The sequence below is a fragment of the Megalops cyprinoides genome, chromosome 16 (assembly GCF_013368585.1).
Source record: "Megalops cyprinoides isolate fMegCyp1 chromosome 16, fMegCyp1.pri, whole genome shotgun sequence".
In the NCBI taxonomy this organism is placed as follows: Eukaryota; Metazoa; Chordata; class Actinopteri; order Elopiformes; family Megalopidae; genus Megalops; species Megalops cyprinoides.
Genome location: NC_050598.1, coordinates 730,992 through 752,760, shown reverse-complemented (window position 1 = coordinate 752,760; position 21,769 = coordinate 730,992). Strand labels below are relative to the sequence as shown.

At 45.7% G+C, this 21,769-nt stretch overlaps 1 protein-coding gene across 5 annotated transcripts in view; it reads right to left on the bottom strand.

Annotated features, from left to right (window-relative positions):
- Nucleotides 1–21,769, bottom strand: part of mark2b (MAP/microtubule affinity-regulating kinase 2b) — a 47,317-nt gene that overhangs the window by 10,014 nt on the left and 15,534 nt on the right. For 4 of the 5 annotated variants that reach the window (XM_036548494.1, XM_036548495.1, XM_036548496.1 and 1 more), the window contains exons 2-15: nucleotides 18,022–18,195; nucleotides 13,680–13,733; nucleotides 11,508–11,556; nucleotides 10,614–10,679; nucleotides 10,286–10,356; nucleotides 9,963–10,019; nucleotides 7,841–8,077; nucleotides 7,598–7,717; nucleotides 7,311–7,410; nucleotides 6,826–6,938; nucleotides 6,510–6,645; nucleotides 6,255–6,400; nucleotides 6,060–6,154; nucleotides 2,550–2,690 (exon numbers count right to left, since the gene is read on the bottom strand). In XM_036548494.1, the coding sequence (XP_036404387.1) occupies nucleotides 2,550–2,690; nucleotides 6,060–6,154; nucleotides 6,255–6,400; nucleotides 6,510–6,645; nucleotides 6,826–6,938; nucleotides 7,311–7,410; nucleotides 7,598–7,717; nucleotides 7,841–8,077; nucleotides 9,963–10,019; nucleotides 10,286–10,356; nucleotides 10,614–10,679; nucleotides 11,508–11,556; nucleotides 13,680–13,733; nucleotides 18,022–18,195 (1,559 nt within the window). The remainder of the gene's footprint in view (nucleotides 1–2,549; nucleotides 2,691–6,059; nucleotides 6,155–6,254; nucleotides 6,401–6,509; nucleotides 6,646–6,825; nucleotides 6,939–7,310; nucleotides 7,411–7,597; nucleotides 7,718–7,840; nucleotides 8,078–9,962; nucleotides 10,020–10,285; nucleotides 10,357–10,613; nucleotides 10,680–11,507; nucleotides 11,557–13,679; nucleotides 13,734–18,021; nucleotides 18,196–21,769) is intronic. The other variant, XM_036548497.1, reaches the window with a different exon arrangement.

Genomic DNA, 21,769 nt, shown 5'->3' with positions numbered 1-21,769 from the left:
GAAACCCTCTCCTGTCTGTCCATACCGCCATACTGCATGTGATCACACACATACCAGCATGTCAGTACAACTTCGCTTTACTAACATCCATCATTCCAATACCATACTTACTCATCCACACCATTTTTCCCAATTGAGACTTTTCACAGAGTTGCATGGATGTGGTACATAAACGTGAGAATCACGTCAATGCACAGGCTGCATATGTATGTATATATATAAAGTCATATATACCTCCTTATCTGTATATATGGCACAGGTACAGTGGTAGGCATACAGTAGGAGGGACACATGTCATATTAATAGTCTAAAGGCTATGTGTTGGCTGCAATACCTTCTGTCTGGGGTCTCCAACCAGCGTCTGAAGAGCCCAAGCTCACTGCATGCAACAGACCAGCCTTAAACCATCGTTCCGTCCATAAAGGAAACACAGCTAGCCTAGGCAACACTGTCATTCACCACCTTTGCAAATTAGGAAAACCATTAGCATTTTGCAAAGCTTCCCATCATTTTCAAATCCAAACTGTTGGACAATTTCTCAAGTCACCAAAAAAAAAATAATGGGGCAGAATCTCAGTAAATACAAACTACAATTTTGCCCAAAGCAACTTGCTTGACTTAAACATAAGAACTTTTTCTCCACAACCAAAAAAGCACATTACATCCGGCCCCAGGGAGTTCTGATTGGTTCACAAGGTGCTCGTCCTTTTGAGGTAAGCCAAGGCCATCAAATATGGACACTGGAGTAACGCTGAAATCCCAGTGGAGGCTGTGCACAAATCAGCTGTCGTGTTAAATTTACCACCTATTTTTTCAAAACATAAGACTGTACAGGACTTTCAAAATAATGTCACTTTACGTGGACGACAAGCACATTGTTGACTGACAAAAAAGTGTTTTTTTGTTTAAAGAGTTTTTGGTTAAAAAAAGAAAACAGGCAATACATTTCAGATGAACATGACCCACAGCCTAATCAACAGACAGCTGTCTGACCAGAAGTCTGAAAATATCTGTGACCCTTTTTTGAGTTTTCACTTATAAAAATAATAAGCCCCATTATTTTTACTCCAATTGAGAGGCAAACTATACAGTTTCTGCAGAAACACACATTTTTAAAAATGGAGAACATCTTGTAAAGGATTTCACACTGGAAGGTTAAACATTTATGTATGACAGGGTCACTACATGATTCTTCAAATTCAAATTCTTCTGTATTTGTGCTGCACAAGCCTTTTTCCAGTCTAAAATCATTAACTTCATGTGGCCTTCAGATAACACAATAAGCCTGGATCCATGGCTCCTCCGGCCTCTCTGCGTTACCTGGCCCATTAGTGATCAGGCAAACAGCAGGAGAGGCAGCCATGACATGAGTCTGTGCCCGAGCCTCGGACCTCGCTCTGCTGCAAGCTGTGCATACGCATTTTCAGAACACAGACAAAAGGCCGCATTATGCGGTTTATTTATTTACTGTGTCACGGCAATTACACTCTCCCTCAGTTTAATGCCACTTAAAATGTGTGCAGTATACAAACATTCACTGAACACAGAGGCCTGTGTCTTTCTACAAGCGCAATTACATTGCAGTGGGTTTGCTAGACATTTCCAGAGCAAAACCGGCCCTATTACTGTGATCGTAAATTATTTCAGACACAAATATATTTGGACTTCCAGTAATGCAACTGATACCCAGCAATCTGTGGTTGGGAAACAGTAGTGCAGCAGAGCTGGTTCCTCCACTGACAGTTGTCTCCTTGTTCTTTCTGCAATATAGGAGCCATATGGTGAGAGGTGTGCAAAACCTGGAGTGGATTAGAGCGAGTCTGAAGTGGTCTCTCTCTTAGGCAGGGAATGTAGAGTGTGTTTCCCTGTTAGGCTGACAATGAAGAGTGCGTTTCCTCATTAGGCTGGGAATGAAGAGTGTGTTTCCCTGTTAGGGTGGGAGTATAAAGTGTGTTTCCCTGTTAAAATGTCTGTCATTAGTGCAGTGTTGGTGGCACAGATGTTGGGTAATTTGGGAATGGAGTGGGACAGTGTTAAATAAATGAATGAAGATGAAGACAGGTTTGGGTAGAGGTGGGAGGTACTGGGGGTATTGGGGCTATTTGGGACTAGGGGGTCAAGGGGGGAAAGGGGCATGTGTCAGGGGCTGGTGGGTTTCAAACCGTAGCTCTCTGCTTGGTCGCCATCAAATGCTCTGGTTCTCCTGAGAGTCACAGCTGCTACCACAGTTGTTGCTATCATTACCATTACTGCTATTATTCCACTACTGTTTTCCCCACCTTTCCCCACCTACATTCACACTCCTAACTACCCACTACATTCCTCCCTCCATGTTCCCTCCTCACTCTCACTGCACCCCTCCCCTCCCAGAGCTGTGCTATCTCCGCCCCTCCCCCCTCCCCCTCCCAGAGCTATGCTATCTCCGCCCCTCTCCCTCCCCCTCCCAGAGCTGTGCTATCTCCACTCCTCCCCCTCCCCCTCCCCTCCCAGAGCTGTGTTATCTCTGCCCTTCCCCCTACATCTGCTCTCACTGCGCCTGCAGCACTTGCCTTCCGCGGGGTGCATGGAGGTTGGGGGGGCTGGGGTGAGCGGAGGAGGACAGGGACTTGTGGTGACGGGGTCGGGAGGAGGAGGAGGTGAGGACAGCAGCAGCTGAAGCGGTGGAGGCACGGGACCCAGGGGTGTTGAGGCTGAGAGGAGAAAACCAATAACCACCCCCCACACACAAGCAGGGTAGGGGGGTGGGGCCATAGGTTAGAAGCTACACAACGATAAGAGGACACAGAGAGAGGGAGGCCCATAGAAATGCAGAACCACACACAACACTCAAAAGCCAGTACAACCCACTCAGCCCCTGGTCGGCACCCATACACCAGAATTACACTCTGTACCAAACCATGCACCTAGCCAGAAAAAGGAATGACCCACAGCACCTGCTAGTGACAGATAAGCTGCACACAGAACACAGAAGAGGAGGCACAGCACGAGGACTGACCCAAAACACACACACACACACACACACACACACACACACACACACACACACACACAGTACACAGCAAAAAAAAACAAAGCCTGCAGGAATTATGCAGCCTGAATTGGTAAAATAAAACACTATCTACTTCCTGTTGGGACCTGAAACAGTAAGCCTATCAAAACAAGCAAAACTCTTCCAACAGAGTTAACAGTTCACGTTTCCATCACAAACCTGCTTAATCTCTTTAATGTGTTAGAGCTACATACACACAAGGACACTCAGGGGCTGAAGAATGAGAGGAGTGGCAGAGACAGAGAGGAGGAGGAAGAGGAGGAAAGGAAGGACACCACACAAACACAGCAGCCTTGGTTAATGATTCAACATCTTCATCACAACAATGAAACAAAAAAACAAACTAACAAAGGGCAGAAACAGAGGGTTGGAAGCAGAGGGTTAACATGGCCTGCTTGTCACATGGAAAATGGCACATTCCATCAGGCTAGGTTGTGAAAACTACTTGGAGACAGAAAAGCAGCTGAACCAACCAACAAACCAACATCAAATTACACAGATCGTGCATTAAAATGGCGCAGACAGGCAAACATGTTCAATGCACTCCGCAAGCGGGCATCACGTTCACGTAGCATGATCTGAACCTTAGGAGCAGTCACCGGGGACAAGGTGACTGGGCACACACAGGCCTGCTGCAGAGGTCAGCGGATCGCACCAGCACCCTCCAGCGGATTGGATGTTTTAAGCACATCCTCATGACAGCAGAGCTGTCCTTCTGTAAACGAACAGTGCCATTATGAGCAAGCCTCTGCAGCCCCGTGTGTGCCCTGTGTGCACAATTCACAACAAACACATACACAGGCATGTAGATATGCATTACTTTATATTATATATAAAATGGCCACACAATTTTTACATATATACACACACAAACACACACACACATACACACACCTATAGAGTACCCAGGTGGCTACATCACACTGGTGTCGGAAATGAAATTCCCCATTGATTTTAGTCAGAAACATTTTTTAAAATGCACTTTTAAAGTACTTCTAGCGATTTATGGCTTACCATCGATTTCCGGATTATATAATGTGATCCCAACTTGCGACTTATATTGTTTATTTTAATTGTTTCGAGCTAAATTTTACTTAATTTAATTTTTTATCTTATATGCCAGTACAACCACAGGCTAACAACTACACGTCCCATGAAGCCACGGAACTTTCTCATTCCCGCTCTCCGACCTTGCTAGCTAGAGTGTGGTTAATCATCGCTATCAGCTATTGCTATAGTAGCTACCTTGCAAGCCCGTCTTTAGCAGTCATCACTATCAGCAATAGCAAGCTTATCGTTAGCAGCAATGGTGTCACTTAGCCATATTCTCCCCTTCTTTAAGGATGAGACCAGAAGTTTTCAGCGAGGCAAAATCCATTATAAATCAGGGCATGTGGAGATCCCAGAATGCCCAGATGAGATGGTGGTATCTGATTTGTCAGGATGTTCCCCCTGCATTGCTCTAATGGATATGTTGTTCGAAAAGTGGACTACAAAACGAACTACAAAAATTCGATGAGCCCAAATAAATCCTCACACCGAAAAGGTTAATTCAGGAAATTCCCAGCTCTAAAATGAATCCGATCTTGAGTAAAGATGGATACTGTGCGAAGCCCACTGTAATTTTCCATAGGGAATTTACTACTTCTACTGCGAAGAACCAGTGATGACGTACCCACCTTGATACTCTATACAGTCTAACTTTGGACTAAGGAACGCCCATATTACACGCACTGCTCAGCATGATGCTCTGTCGCAGTGTAACAGCTACAGTGACTGTAGCCCTCTACATTACTACTTGATTACAGGCAGAGCAGTGCCAGCAAGGGGCAGTGCGGGGTCCCCCAGCCCCCCCAAAGCTTTCTTTTAGTGCCCATAAATACAGAGGTGTTAATGTGTGATCAGAGACCCCCCCCCACCCCCCACCCCTGTGAAAGAGGTGGATTGCGAGTGGGTAAATATAGAACGGTGCAGGTGAGAAGAGTTTGTGCTGGTTAGGGGAAGGGAGGGAGGAATGGAGAAGAGGAAGCTCAGAGTAGTAGAGATGATGGGGGAGAGCGTTGGGGTGTGTTATTACGGGGAAGGTGCTTGGTTCCTGTGCATGTCTATGCGTGAATGAGAAAGAGAGCAACAGAGCTATGGAAAGTTCTTGCAATCTCAAGGCCCTTCCCTGTACAGAGACAAAGCAAGCGTGTGTGTTTGCTCATGTGTGCGTGTATGCCTGTGTATGTGTGATTGTGTCTGTGTGCAAAACTGACCCTTACAACCAAATCAATTGCCAAAGTGAGCACAGCAAGTGAGAAGGTGTTGTAAACCTGGTGCTGGAGATTTGGTGTGGCACAGGCCGTGTTGTGCCAGCAGTGTGCTGGTGATCTACGGTAGGCTATGGCTCAGCCTCAATTTGGCTGTTCCCATTATTCTATTTCCTGTCCCACATGATGTTTCTCTTGTTAGTCTCCATGCCATCTGTATGTGCGCCACAAACCCCTGATTAAGATTAGAGAATCTGTCTGCCACTATCAGTAACAATTGTGTTTGTGTTTGTCTCCAAGAGTTTTTCTGCCTGTGTATGTATATATGTGTATGGTCATGTATGTGTGCGTACCAGTGTGTGTATGTGTGTGCATATGTATCTGTGTGCGTATGTCTGTTCATGTGCGTGCCCGCATGTGTGTGCATGTTTATATGCATGTGCATGATTCTACTTTGAGTCCCGGCTGGAATGGCAGCTCATTAATCTCAGTCCAATAGTTGCCACTGATCCGGGCAATCAGATTCCACATCCCTGGGCCCCAGCTGGCTGTGCATTTGGCGGGCCTGTCTGAGCCAAGTGCTGTGTGGCTGTGATCCAACTTCAGACACGCAGCAGCATGCTTGTGGGCAGAGCCAGTGTGCGAGGCACAGCTGGAGAACAGGCATGCAGACACCGCTGCGTTTGAACCACGTTAAGGACAGCGGCTGAACTTGGTCGGTTTTTTCCGCCAAGCCTGAGATGAGAGTCGATGCATACCTGTCCTTGCCGTTCTGCACACCCTGTCCCAGCGTGGCTCTCTCTGTGAGGGGTGAGTTTCGGCTCCGACATGTGCCGGTAGACAGGATGCTGTTCTGTAATTCAGAAGACCGGCGGGGGTGTGAGTGGGGATTGCCAAATGTAAGCCCCAGCGGCAGGGGGATTTGTTTGCGCAGCTTGAGTAGTGGCACTCACAGTAGAGGGGGTCGGGGTAGTCTTTTTTCGGTCGACTGAAGCCAGGGGGCTGGGGGGCACTTTGGCTGAGCTACCTGAGCCTTTCCTCCCAGGATCCTCTGGGGCATGCTTGCTGTCCCCCTGCAAGCGCTTGGAGTAGGAAGAGCCTGAGAGCAATATAAAGGGGCACAGAGGGCATGGTTCACTTTAGAGAAAAAGCTTCATTTGTTTAAAGCATCTATGATTTTGCAGGAATGCTTTCTCTCTTTTCCTTACCTTGCTCTGTGGTTCTTCGGGGCTTCTGATTTGACGAGACACTCCGTTGTACCTTATGAGGAGGGGATTGGACACTGCTGTTTGTGAGGTCGCTTCCAGGACGTGGCTTTATCGATAGTTTGACGCCCTCATCCAGCTGAATGGTAAGAAGTGCAAACAGGCAACAAAGTGCAGAGACTCACTGCCAAGCACAGAGAGTCACTGACAGGCACAGGACCCAGGAGAAGGACAGTATAATCGGCTATGCATGCATCTTTGTGCGTTTGTATGTGAATGTGCATCTGAGTGAGAGAGTATTGTGCGTGTTATACCGTACCTCTGAGTTCCTGTAGTCCAGCAGTAGATACGTAGCCATGACCTCGTTGTATTTTTGGTTGACGAGAGAGTCTTGGATTTCCTCCAGCATGTAGCCCATCTGCAGCATCACATCTGAGGAGGACAGAGACATGATCACACACAAAACAACACACAGTACCCACACATGCACACACAACACACACATTTGCAGAGTCCCAGGTAGGCCTTGATAACAGAGAGGAGGCTGACATTACAGCTTGGCTGCAGCATTGTGCTGAAGGTATGCAGCAGATCTGGCATTGGTGTGAATAGGACCCACTGAGTAATTGACAAACCCTCACTAAGCCATCACTAAATGAAGCTGGACTGTGAAACACACAACACTACAGTGAAGAGAGAACACCATGCTGCTCGTCTCTAAATGCCCCTACCCAACACCCCCTCACAGGAGAGCCTTCGGCATGTCTGCCCCCTAGCCCACCCTACTCCGCCTACACAGCTCACCTGTCCTCTTGGGGTCCTTGTAGTCGGGCTGCGGCTCCACATAAGGCTTAAGTTCCTCGTCCTCGTGACCCACGTTCATCCAACCATCCTTCATTATCTGCTGCTTGCCAGTAAGGAACACGGAGGGTGGGGGGGAACAGAGAGAGAAGGTAAGATGATAAACAGCCAGCCAGAGCAGTGCAGGTGAGATGGGAAACAGTTAGACAGTGATATCAGAATGCACAGCAGGTGAGATGGGAAACAGTAAGACAGCAATATCAGAGTGCAGAGCAGGCCAGGGCACGAACCTCTAGGCTGCCCCTCTTAGATGGGTTGAGGATGAGGAACTTCTTGAGCAGGTTCTCGCAATCTGTGGACATGTAGAAGGGAATCCTGTACTTGCCCCTCAATACTCGCTCACGCAGTTCCTGGGGGGAAGAAGAGGAGTATCAATGAAACCAAAAAGAAAAAAGCAGCAAGGAGATAGAGCTAGTTTTAAATTTCTGATTCTCCCTTCCAACCTGCCCATCCCCTGCTAACCCCCTCCTCACCTTCAGGTTCTGCCCATCAAAGGGCAGCGAGCCGCTGACCAGTGTGTAGAGGATGACCCCCAGGCTCCAGACGTCCACCTCGGGCCCGTCGTACTTCTTCCCCTGGAAGAGCTCGGGCGCGGCGTAGGGTGGGCTGCCGCAGAATGTGTCCAGCTTGCTGCCCAGTGTGAACTCATTGCTGAAGCCAAAGTCAGCGATCTTAATGTTCATGTCAGCGTCCAGGAGGAGGTTCTCTGCCTGGAAAGTGATGGGCAGATGGAGGGAAAAGAGAAGAGAAGAGAAGAGAAGAGAAGAGAAGAGAAGAGGGGGGAGGAAGATTTTATAATATCATACTTGTCTTGCAAAATCACAGACAGGAAAACATTTCATGCTTAAATACCATTTCATGTAGGCCACCGAGGCAACAGGTGTACTTGGCTTCCAAATAAATAAACTGTAAAATCAATGCTTAAAGTTGTTCTTCATCATTTATCATAAAGACTTCAACAACAATAGAGATGTCCCTTGTATTCACAGTGGATACTAACAAGTAGTGATCACCAAAGAGGAAGTGGACTCCATAAATTGTGACTAGTTCAAATAAAACACACTGGGATACCATGAAACTTTCCTATTTCTGTCTTCTCCTCTTCACCACTTCTTTTACTAAGTCTTGGCAACAACAAAAGTGGCCAATATAGTCAACTGTAGTCTACATGACTTGTAGACATGTCAAATGTCAGCCAAACTCTGATTGGTTGAGGCTGAAGGGTTGCTATGGACAGTGACCCCATACATTGTACAGAAATTAACATAGACACGAGAGATGCTGTTCTACAATTTAAATTGCCCCTTGTGTCATCCCTACCTCATTTTAAAATAACAGATTATCTTCCTTTTTAAATGACAGAGAAGCATTTAAATTCAAAATTGTGAACGAAACTGACATCCACCACATGAAAATGGAGAAAGATGTTAGGTCTTTCTTAAGACCAAAGGCCATCAACTGACAGTGTTGCTTTCGATTGTAACAGTAGAGAGTTAGACAAACTGACAGGGTTTTTAACGGGATAGAGAGACACAGTCTCACAAAGAGAGACACAGAACTAATGAGTCAGAAACAGCATCTTCTGAAATAATGAGAAGCATTCCTGTACCAGCCCATTTCATAGACTATCGTGTGATTATAATGAACAGTGATAGTAATAGCAGTGATGGTAGTGCTAAATCTTCCCCATTAGACCTTGTAAACAGGATGATTCTAAAGTTCCAACACTGAACACAGCTCCATGCTGTTCACATCCAGTATCCTTGCCTTTGTTACAGGGGAGGATCACTGTCCTGTGAGATGCTATTTATTCCTATGCATTATAACCCCAGCAGGGCATCAGAGCACACGGAAACCCCAGCTCAGCGCTGCTGCTGGTGACATCACACCGCACAGGGGGGAATGAAAGGCAGCTGAGTGCCTATGAGTTTAATGAGGAGGTCCCGACTGAAGGACACATCCATGCCCTGCCCTCCAAGCCAATGCAGTGAGGAGGACAATCGGCTGAGACTGCAGAGGGCATGGCCTAGGTGTGACTGGAGCAGGGCAGTGCAATATTAACAGGGTCTGATGCAGGCAATGCTCCCCAGATCCAAATAAACCTGGAAAATGTTACTCAATCAGACTTAAAGGGTGAGCAGGGAGTCAGCACTCCCTGTTTAACAGCCCCAGAGAGAGGCAAGCAGGCCTTCCAGTGGGTGGAGCCTGATGTCACTTACACCTACTCATCTGACAGTTGCCCTTATCCAGTGTGACTGTGAGACTCTGAGAAACGTGCTTTGTGCCAGGGGCCAGGGGCGCCTGTTGCCGCAACAATAGGAGCAGCCTGGAATGTGCCCCATTCAGAAAACTGCCAACCGGCCTCACAGCCAGCACAGTGTGGCCTGCGTCATTCGCTGCAGGGATACCAAGGTCACAGCTCTCCCTGGCCTTCAAAAACCGCAAGGCTAGTACACCGTTACTGGAGCTGTGTTCTTCAAGGCTGGTACACACATTCTGCATTCATTATGTGTGTGTGCAAACCGAGGTTTAGAAGAGCCACAGTAATGATTTATGGGGTAGTGACTGCAGGAACAGGAGATTCCGTATACCCACCTTTAGGTCTCTGTGGACAATGCACTTCTGGTGACAGTACTGTACTGCAGACACGATCTGCAGAGAGGAGAGCAGACAGTTATACCTCAGGGTGGAGGGGTGGAGGTTTACCACACCTCAGGACAGTAGAAGTCTCACTGGCACAGGACGCGGTGCCTCTGATCTAGAACCACACAGGTAATATGATGTGATCACACATTCAAGTAATAGCAGCAGAGCCTTTCACACTCACACACACACTCACACACACACACACACACACACACACACACACACACACACACACACACACACACACACACACAGATGAGACAGAGTCTCACCTGTCTGAATTTGGCTCTGGCCTCCTTCTCTTTCATCCTTCCATGAGCAACGAGGTAATCAAACACTTCACCTGAGGGAGAGAGGAAGGGGTGAAGCAGGAACAGAGGAGGGAGAGGGTGAGAGTGATGGAGGACATGGTCAGCGATAATCACAGGCCTGCAGCTGCAAAAGCCTTTCCTAAGCCTGGGGGGATGAGCAGAGCTCTCTCCAGCGGCAGAGAGGAAAGCACGCCTCTTATCCAGCCCCTCGAGATGCACATGTCTGATTAGTGTAATTAACCGCTTCCAATGGAAACATAAGCCAGGAGCCTCCCAGAACTGCGCTTACCTCCGCTGGCATACTCCATCACCAAGTACAGCGTCTTCTCCGTCTCTATTACTTCAAATAACTTAACTGCGGGGAGAGAGACAGAGAGGCCAGTTAGTGCTATTCTGCACCATACAAGCAAATCAGAGCACTGATGGGTGGTGAAGGAAAACAAAAGTTTGGGGTGGGCAACCTCAGATCTTTCATAATATCGGAAAGACAGCATTGCAGTGTTCAGCACTTAGTGGTCAATATTTAGTGCTGCAGTGTTCAGTGCAGGCTTTGTTCAAGCTGCAGACAGTGCACCATTTCACCATTTCTGTCCATCATGCACGCTTCCTTTCATGAGCACACACCTCCATGTGACGAATCCAGTGCACCGGTGACCCTGCCTTAAGAAGGGCTCAGATGGGACTGCAGTCTCTCCTCCCCAGACTGCGCAATGCGCCCCCAGCCTCCCCCTGCTCACCACTAGCCTGGCCTTGATATGCATGATCTTAACTTTAATGAAGAGACATTGCCAGATAAGGCCAGCCAACTGCAGGCAGGACAATATATTCCACTGCAAGCTTTAGCTTGGACTGACACAAAGTGGTGAGGCACAAACTATATATAATAAAGAGACCATCACAAAAAGGCATAAATTAAACATCCACTGTCAGGCCAATTGAGCCATAGTGTTTCCCTGACTTTCAAAAAATAAGATGTGCAACATAGGAAAACAGCCATGCTGAGTCATGTGACCCACACAGGAGAACAGTTTGAGCCATGCCAAGTCATGTGACCCACACAGGAGAACAGCCTGAACCATGCTGTAATGCGACCCAGGAAGAATAGCTGGAGCCATGATGAGTCACAAGCCCCACACAGGAGAACAGTCTGGGTCTTGCTGAGTCATGTGACCCACACACTCACCAATATTAGGATGATTCAACATCTTCATGATTCTCACTTCCCGGAACAGCTGCAGAACACACATAGACAGATAGAGAGCATTCAGAGTCAGTAACATATAACCTATAACCTTTGGGAAAGGGGCTGAAACACGCTCACGCTGTCTGTGTGTGTGCGTGTGTTTTCAGAGTGTAGATGAACCTTTCCCACAGTGAGGAGTACTACTGCATGTCTAGATGAGTGCCTGTGTGTGCATCACTGTGTGTGCATCTCTGCATGCCAGTTAGTACAATTGCATGTGAACACATGTGCACTGAAGCATGAATCTTTCTTTCCCAAAGCTAAATTATTCACTTGAGAATAAATAAATAGCTTTATATTCCATGAAAAATAAATGTGTAAGATTTGGAAGGCGGGATCTCAGAAAAGGCCACTATCATCATTTCAATTAATCACATAAACATCATTATGAAATAAGTTGGTTAAAGAGATTTTGCACTAAGCAAAATATTTTGTCTTACCAAATGTATACCCAGCATTTGGCTACAGTGACATACATTTCATAGGTTAAATCCATAAGCCTTTTCTTTCTGTTAATACGGTAATACATACTTCTTTAAAACTGTAATCTCTGCTCATCACAGATGGGATGGGTTAATTCCAGATTAGAAAAAAAGATGGAGAGGAAAAGTGGTGGTTGATAACAAGGTCAGTTAACTCTGTGTGGATGTTTGTTTTAAGAAGTAATAAAAGTTAAGTGCTCTGTTCAGCTACCTCCCATGTTAACAGGCACCAATGCTATGCAACACAACTGTTTCAACTCAATGACAGGATGAGTAGATTCATCATGTCACTACCTAAACATTATTTGGATAAGCAATGCATTTGGAAATGACGTTTTTCCACTGCCCGGCCTACACAGTGCACGTGTGCACAGTAACAGTAACAGGGTGATGCTAGTGTGCTACAAGCTACAGACCCCTAAAAATCCTTAAAAGGGACACGCACACCTCCAAAAAGACCACAGTGTCCCCTTAACAAGAAGAGGAATCTTGTCTCGATAACCATCAAATGTGAAACTTTGGGACATCACACAGGACTGCAATTACATCCCTATAGTATGTTTGGGTATGCAGTTTGGTGTTTGTAGGCATGTCATTTATGAACCTCTCTCCATGTGTCCATGTATAAATGTGTACACGGCAGTGGGTGACTCCACCAGCTCCTCACTACAGGAAGCCTCTGTGCCTCATTTCCTGTAATTAGCCCCCCCTGCAGGCCCGGAGGCCCCGGGAGAGATGAATAACCCTGCATGCGTCAGCATGTGGAGGCAGTGAGGTAGGGAGGAGGGCGCTTTCAGAAAAGCCGTTTAGGGGTTTAGGTCCGTTACATCCATCATGCCTCCTCTCTTGTGACAAATGCCATCTTTATTGTCCTTGAGCAGTGAAAACCCTGCCTGAATCTCGCTCCCTCTCTTTGACGCAGGGCAGACACTCAATCCATTAGTGTTAGTGTTAACAGCCATCGCCTGTAAGCCTTTCCTTGGCTTGAGCATGCACCCCCCTCCACAACAGTGAGGCTCTCCATCCGCACTGCAGACAATGCCAGAGTCCCGGCTCAGTGTGTTCATGAGGGCGGGGCTGGAATCAAAACACTCATCATGGGAGATGAGACGCATACGTGGTGACCTGGGGGGTGGTCATGTCACACTATAGTCTACCTTCTGTGATGGTAGCCATTAAGCCGCTTTCTTCACAAATCGGAATGTTATCATCATTTTTTAAATCCATTAGATTTATAGTATATTATTACTATCATTGACACATTGAGATGTTGTTCAATTTATGTGATCCAACACTGGTTGCCATGTTGGCTGTAAACATGCATCTATTCAGTCTAGAAATATTGGCAGTTTCTCCATAGATTTTATTATTAGATTAATAAGAAAATACATGGATTACTAAAAGTAAGAAAAAAAGCTTATGATCATTACGTACTTACTGTAGATGTTCACATGTGAAATGACTTGCCTGGTATAGTGTGAATGGTCCATATTAAATCAACATTGATTTAATGTAAATGCATTTGCCTGTTTATTCAACATGTGGCACCATTCATTCATTACTGTTCTTTGCCCCCTGGAGTGTGAAACTTCTGTAATGAGCTCCACTATAGCTCAGTCTCTACACTCACCTTCTGGAGGCTGGAGGAGTTCAGCTGAGTCTTGTCTATAATTTTCACCGCCACCTGGAAGACAAATTAAAAGGCACCAATTAAACAGCACAAAACCAATACAGTGACTGGGGAAAAAGTCAGCTATAAATATTATACATATATTTATTATACATATTATATATTACATACTACACAAGTATATACACACACACACGTAACATACAGGACAAATACAACTATACAAATTATTAAATACACTCCGATATTTCAAGTGACTGGACTCAAGAGTAATGCACACACATACACTAACAGAGACACAAACAAATGAACCCACACAAAAGCACAGTCTCCTTGCTGGTTTGTAAAAAAGTCTTGAGTTCTCAATTTAACATTTATTGACATCTGTAGCACAGTACGCACACACACACACACACACACACACACACACACCACACAATCCAGATATGGTTCTAGGCAACACATACATACATCCCATAATAGACGATCCACTGAAATTACAATGACCAGCTGTGGTGCAACAACACAGTGGGCATGTAACCAGGAGACTGTGGGTTCAGATTCTGATTGCTGCTGTGTCCCTTGAGGATGGGAGCTGATCTGAAGAGCTTAGGTTCACACTGCAGAAATGAAAATGCCTAACGCTGGCTGTATAAATTTGCAGGGGCATTTGAGGAGCAAACAAACATTACAAAAGGTACAGTAATACAGTAGCACAATGTCAGCGATTAGGGTGGGCCAACAATAACAGGACTTTAAATTAGTGCATTTCATCAGTTGCTAATCCAGGTGCTGTAACCTAGGCCCAAACCTGATTAAAGCTCACCTCCTTTTCTGCTCTGGTCTCTCTCCCCCCCAATGCTCTCTCTCCCTCTCTCCCTCTCCCTCACATGTCAGGCACCATGCAGTCACACATTGATAGACTCAATAACCAAAACAAAAGGGAAGCACAGAGCAGAGCGGAGCTGACAGCTTCCACAGGTGGGAAGGTCCTGGAATACAGCATTGCACATTCAGTGCCCCCCTACTACAGGACTGCACATCTTTCCAACAGAACGCTCTTTTACTGTTACAGGAACCACTTTCAACAGACGAGAGGTTCTAGTTTGTGTGTATGTGTGTGTATGTGTGTGTGTGTGCGTGTGTGTGTGTGCGCATGTGCACCTATGAGAGTCTATGTACATATGTGTATACATGTCCCAGTGACCATGTGACCCTAACTCACTCTCAGAAAGAGTGCAGAAATACCAGAGCTGAACCCAGAAAGAAGTCCCCTCAGCCAGTGGGTGTCAAGGCTGACTGAACTAACATCTACTCACTCCATTCAGCCTCAGACCAGCAATACTCATAAAATCCAAGCAAATTGTTACTGTTATGTATCATAATTATATGATATTATAACAAAAACAAAATAAAAATACATCACAAGAACCCTAAATATACCTGAATGTCATCTCGTCCTACTCGGAAAGTAAACAGTGACAGATTATTTGACCACCATGGCTGATAAACTGAGGAAAAAACCAACAATGTAAATGCTCAGTGAGCACAGCCTGGTCATAGAGAAGTGCTGACAAAGGCTGACCTGGCTGCCCAGAAATGACATGTTGTGCTTCTGCTAAAACTTACAACAGGAAATAAGGTTCAGAATCACCATTTACCATTCCATTACTTTCACCTGATTACATTATTTTCTTTGTAATTATTATCACCTCTGGTTACTGTATTATTTCCAGTTCGAAATGTCAAACATTATGAAGGTGAATCGCTTTGGAAATACTGTCTTTTCAGCAGTCATGCCAGTGATGCATATTTGAATTTGAAAAAGAAAAATAGGGGGAAGGAGAGACAGGGAAGAAAAGGAAGAGGTAAACAGTGAGGAAGAGTGTGAGACCAGAAGGAAAAGAGGAAGACAGGGAGGAGAGACAGGTAAAGTATGCAGAAAGATGGAAGTCTGGCTATAAAAGCATGATGCAGCTGAGAGCAGTAGCAGCAGTGCATTCTGGGTAGTGTATCTGCGCACCCTCCAAACTCCTCTTCTCCATCTATGTGCTTAACACACCGGCCTCTTTTCATCTGATGCAGTGGAAGTATGAGCAATTACGTCAAAAAATCACATACATGACAACAAAAGAGCAGCTCTGAACACACACAACTGGAAATGCACAGTGCCTACTGAGGAGGCCGGGACTGAGCTCAGAACATCACCAAAACTGATGTGACATTACCTTCACACATCATGTTTTACACTGTTATTTAGCAGATGCTCTTATCCAGATCAACTTCCAAAGCACATCAAGCAGCGTAGCAGAGGGGTAGTAGTGTAGCATAGTAGTAATGAGCAGGGGTCATAACCGAAAGGTTGGTGGTTCAATTCTCCGCTGGGGCACTGCTGTTGTACCCATTACATCAGTTACAGTTTCTTTTTAACAATGTTATCCATTTACATAGCTGGATATTTACTGAGGCAACTGTGGGGTAAGTACCTTACCCAAGGGTACAGCAGCACTGCTCCAGTGGGGAATCAAACCGACAACCTTTCGGTTACACATCCTGCTCCTTAACAACAACGATACACCATGCTACACTGTACCCTTGGGTAAGGTACCTAACCCAGAGCTGCCTCAGTAAATATCCAGCTCTATAAATGGACAATATGTAAAAACAGCAACCTGTGTAATTTGCTCTGGATAAGAGTTTCTGCTAAATGACAATAATAATGCAATGCAGCATTTATACAACCTACAGCTGTCAGGAGAACATACCCAACATATCCAAGACTGAGCTCCTAGTAATCCCAGCCAGCCTGTCGATCCAGCACGGCATCACTGTTCAGCTAGGCTCAATGACACTAACTCCTTCCAGGTCTGCAAGGAACCTGGGGGTAATGATTGATGACCAGCTAAAATTTACCGACTACATTGCTACGACTACCAGATCATGCAGATTTGCACTGTACAACATCAGGCCCTACATATCCAAGTATGCTGCGCAGCTCCTCGTCCAGGCACTGGTCATCTCAAGACTGGACTACTGCAATGCTCTCTTGGCTGGCATAGCTGCGTGTGTAGCAGAGCTGAAGTGATTAGCTCGTGTGAGTCCTGCGTAAAGCCTTAGGTAGCGGGTAGCAGGTAGCCGAGTGGCTGCAGCGGCTACGTCACTCCCCCTGAGACCTGGTTAAGTAGCGTTGTCGCCGACAGGCTAACGGCAATTTGCCTTTAGCTCAACTGGCAACGACGCTGGCTTTAAGGGGTTGGCAGCGAGCAGTAAGAACCTCAGTTCGAAACTCGCTCGCTCGCCGACCCACGTAACATCATATTAAAACACAACGCAAGATACCACCCGTTACACATGCACTGTTAAGCCTCTGCAGTTGATACAAAACTACAAAACACAGCTGCACATCTGGTTTTCAACCAACCAAAAAGGCCTCATGTTACACCTCGCTTGGTCTCACTTCACTGGCTCCCTGTAGCTGCCCGCATCATGTTCAAGGCCTTGATGCTCACGTACAGGGTGACCAACAAAATTGCACCTACCTACCTGAACTCACTGCTGCAACCTTATGTTCCCTCCTGACTGCTACCCTTTGCCACTGAATGGCGCCTGGTGGTCCCGTCACATCGTGGCATAAAAATCACTATCCAGGACTTTCTCCGCCGTTATCCCTCGACGGTGGAATGAACTTCCACACCTCATCCGTTCTGCTGAGTCCCTCTCTGTCTTCAAGACACAGCTCTTCTGCCCTCACCTCAGCACCTGAAACACTTCCCCCCTAAAGGAACTTCTCATCACTAAAACTATCTCCTACTAAATTATAAAATAAAATTTAAAAAAAAATCTAATGGTTTAACACACTAGTTAGCTGTACCTGCTAGTTTGTACCTTGCCTCGCTTGTGTTGTATTGTACCTCACTTGTAAGTTACTTTGGATAAAAGCATCTGCCAAATGAATAAATGTAAATGTAATGTAAAAGGACAACACTTGACACTGGGGACAGACATGACATGGATTCCACCTGGAGTGACTATCCTAGTAGCGAGTTACCCTTTGACAGATCCAAATCCATCTTCAACAGGCTACAACAGCTCTAATGCTTTGCCAGATGAACACTGTAGATATGTTTTCAAAGGGATCAAGGTCAAAAATAAGAAAACTGAAGATGCAGTGAGGATATTTGGAGAACCCTGGGAAAATGGAGCTTGCAAATATAAACAGACTGGAAAAAATGGTAAGTCATAGGAGTGGTCATTTTATCTTTCAAGCTCGTAAAAGGCTTATCTCCACTGAGTGGAGCGAGAGACCTCTGAGCCTGCTCTGCCCCCAGTGTATGGCCCTCACCTCCTTCCCCGTCAGCACATGCCGAGCCAGCTTGACCTTTGCAAAGTTCCCCTTGCCAATGGTCTTCAGGAGCCGGTAGTTGCCAATATGCGGCACCTCGTCAGCTGTCGGGGCCACAGGGTTCCGGCAGCGCGGCATGCTGGGACGATCCCCTGCCTTGGATTCCGAGTGAGACTGAAAGAGGGAGAGAAACAGGTCACTCACTGGGAAAAAGGGACAGGACACAGGGAGAAACAGGTTCACACAGAATTCACTCATTCACTGCGAGAAGACCGGTGGCATATGACATGGCACGTCTGAGAACTGCACTTTCCATAAAACACTAAATTTAGGGTTTAAGTGGAGGAAAAAAAGGAGTACAGTCTACTGAGTCATATTGCTGTCATGATGGCTACTCAGAAGGAGAGTGATCCCCACACACAGATGACAGGACCAAGGACAGGGGAGAGAGCAGCCTTCACAGGGTTATGACCCTCAACACAACACTAGCAGAGAGAGAGATAGGGAAAGAGTGAGAGGGAGAGTATGAGAGAAGGAGGGAGAGAGAGAGAGGGAGACACTAAAATGGAGAGACAACCAGAGAGAAAGGAAGGAGAGGGAAAAAGAATGATAAATAGGGAGAGATGGAAGAGAAGATCCATTTCTACACCCCAGTAAAAAGGGAGTGCATGCTTTCCTGCTCATTAACAGTCATTTCAAGGATTCAGATCTCTGGCGAATCTTTCAACCTTCGACTCTGGAAGGACAGCTAGCCATGCACCTCTCCACCTTCACTCTGCAGCCTGCTCTACTGTCCCTACATGTTCAGGCTAGTGCTGGGCATTATACCGGTTCATTCGGTATACCGGTTTTAATTTCCCGTACGGTATTAATTTTTCATATACCGCCATACTGTAGAATAGCTGAAACAACAGCTGTAACGCTTCAACAGGCAGCAAATTATATAATATTGCTCGCTGCCAGAAGTGCTATGGAGCACTGTGCAGAGTGTGCGTACCCTTCTTACTAACGGTTATAACTTAAAAACACAACAATCAATTACCCACAACTTACTCTCTTTAACAGGGCAAAACACCATGGCACACAACAATTTGTGACACATAAACAATTTGTAACACCAGTGGTGGCTGGTGAGCTGGAAACAGGGGAAGCAGAAACACTACCTCTAAATCTATCATTACTTTCAACCTGTTCCCCTTTATCCTCCTTGATTAACAATAAAACAATGTAAGATTGTTTAATTAACAAGGATGGCATTCATCGATTTAAATTACGTTAAATGCTCATGACACATCATAGCTTTTGTAAGGTCTGTGTTCCAAACGTTATTGTTCATTGCACTCAACCTAACCTAAAAGTTTATTCTCAGTAATTTAAATTATTAACTCAATTTAGCTCCGTTCTGTAATTTGAATTGTGTAACACAAGAATGCCATAATGTGAGACATTTAAGAGAAAGCTTTGGGATCACTTGCGACTTAATTATTCAAACTGCCATTCTTGTTAATCTCATGCTGTAGCTTTCGCAATAGCACAAATTAACTAAATTAAATTAAATTAAAATGTTTTTATATTCTATGTACTCCTGACAGTAGAATAAGCCACAAACCTATATAAAGGTCCAGTCATGCAAAAAAAAAAAAAAAAAACGTGATATACCGTGAAACCGCCAGAATCTTAAAAAAAATACCGTGATACAAATTTTTGGTCATAGCGCACAGCACTAGTTCAGGCATGAGGCACCTGCTGTTTCTACAAATACAGATGCAGGCCTCCTTTGTATGGTTACGTGCCTTTAACTCATGGAGAGAAACCTTCAAGGAATGTGATGTGTCCCTGACGATTGCCTGTGATCTCATTAAGTTGACCCTACAGAGCTTGCCCTTGCCCAGCTCCACACATAGCCCTGGACCCAGTAAAACGACACCTCATCGGCCCGGGGGAAGCTCTTGGTTAGTTCCTGTTCAAGAGGGCTCACAGTGCTGACACATGCAATCTCACATCATGAAACCTTAGTAGGACAGGGGTACCCTGTTCTACCTTAAACATACACACAGACACACACAGTAACATGCACAGTTTAATCAGTGATATCTGCAGTCATACACTAATACCTTCTCTCTCTAAAACACACCCATATATGCAAATACCACACACACTCATATACACACACACACACACACACACACACACACACACACACACCCACGCATGCATGCATGCATGCACACAAACACATACATCCCTGTGCAGCTAGCAACCCCACATCAATGCTCTCTCACACAGGGCCCTGACCCCACTCCTGCCGCCTTGCATCCCTCTGCGCACACACACCCTCACACATGCTCTCCAGGACTGTGTACAAACAGGCTGTCACCCAGGGGGAGAGGGCGAGTGCGGGGGATGAAAGGGAGGGGGGGGTCATTTTCCAGCGAGGCATGAAATCTGTCAGGCCGGCTTCTCCCTCAGTGAGAAATGTAAGTTACTATGGCGCTGTTTATAACACAGTCAGCATAGCCCTTGGCATAGCAGGACCAGCATAGCAGGACCTTAGCCCTGCAGTCCTCAACAGCTCACTTACTCTACAGTCTCTACACCACACCTTCTCTACAGTCCAACTCTGCAGTTACTGTAGCTACTCCATTATCTCTACACTGAGCCAGTCACTTCTGACCTTCAGAGACCACCTGGAATAGAAACACCTTCACAACCCATCACTACATTATTTAAACGGGCAGTCTTATCTAAATAAATTTATACAGCTTAAACAGCACGCATTATTCTGGTTGAATAACTGCTGAGGCAGTTCAGATTAAACAGCATGCTGAAGAGCACACTCCAGGTGAAAACCTGCAAGCCCTGGTAGCATATCGGCTTCAGAGCCACCATGCCAAACCATGTGCCTCAGACTGGACCTGCTCCACTGCCTCTGCTCCACAGAATGTGGCCACTTCAAGGAAGGGCCAGCAGGCAGATCCGGAGCTCTCCAGGACAAAGGTGAAGAAAACATATAGTGTAACTGAGCTGGGTTAAATAAACAGACTGGAGTTTTAAAACAATGATAATGGCTTAATGGCACAAGCTTCAACCACCTTATTAGAACTATGAGTCCCTACTCCTCCTGAAACTGCATGCACATGCTAGCACACATGTACGGACACATACACATGCACGTACACGCACACACGCGCACACGTACACACACGCCTTTGTGGCCAGACAGTGCTTTGAGAGCTTCTTCCTCATAGTAACTGTGACAGGAAGCTTGGGCTAATTTGTGAGGAAGTTCTGAAAGGGGCAGGGATGCAAATGCTTCATTGGGTCTAAAGGTCTGTCCACCTGCAGCGCTCAGTCAACTAAGGCTGTGGCTGTTTATAGTCAAAATAAGCAAAGTTCCTTCAAAGAACTATTCTGAGATCAAGGCAGAGTTTACATAACATGCTCAAGGCATAGAGAAAGACATTCAGGGTAGTATTTGCATAATGTTGCAGGAATACTAACAAATACTCAATCAGGTCACAAGCATTATTGTTATACAAATGCTCAATTTTTAAATTTGTTTTACTACATTATGTTTCTCTTTTCTTCTTGTCTTTCACGTCTTGTTAATCACTTTGGACTGCAAAATCTTGCATGAAAGATTCAACGTAAAGTTGAGCATTATTAGTACTACTACTCAAAGAAAGATCCTCTAAGGAGTATTTATATTTCATACTCCTACAGTGTTTGCAAAGAGATACTAAGGGCA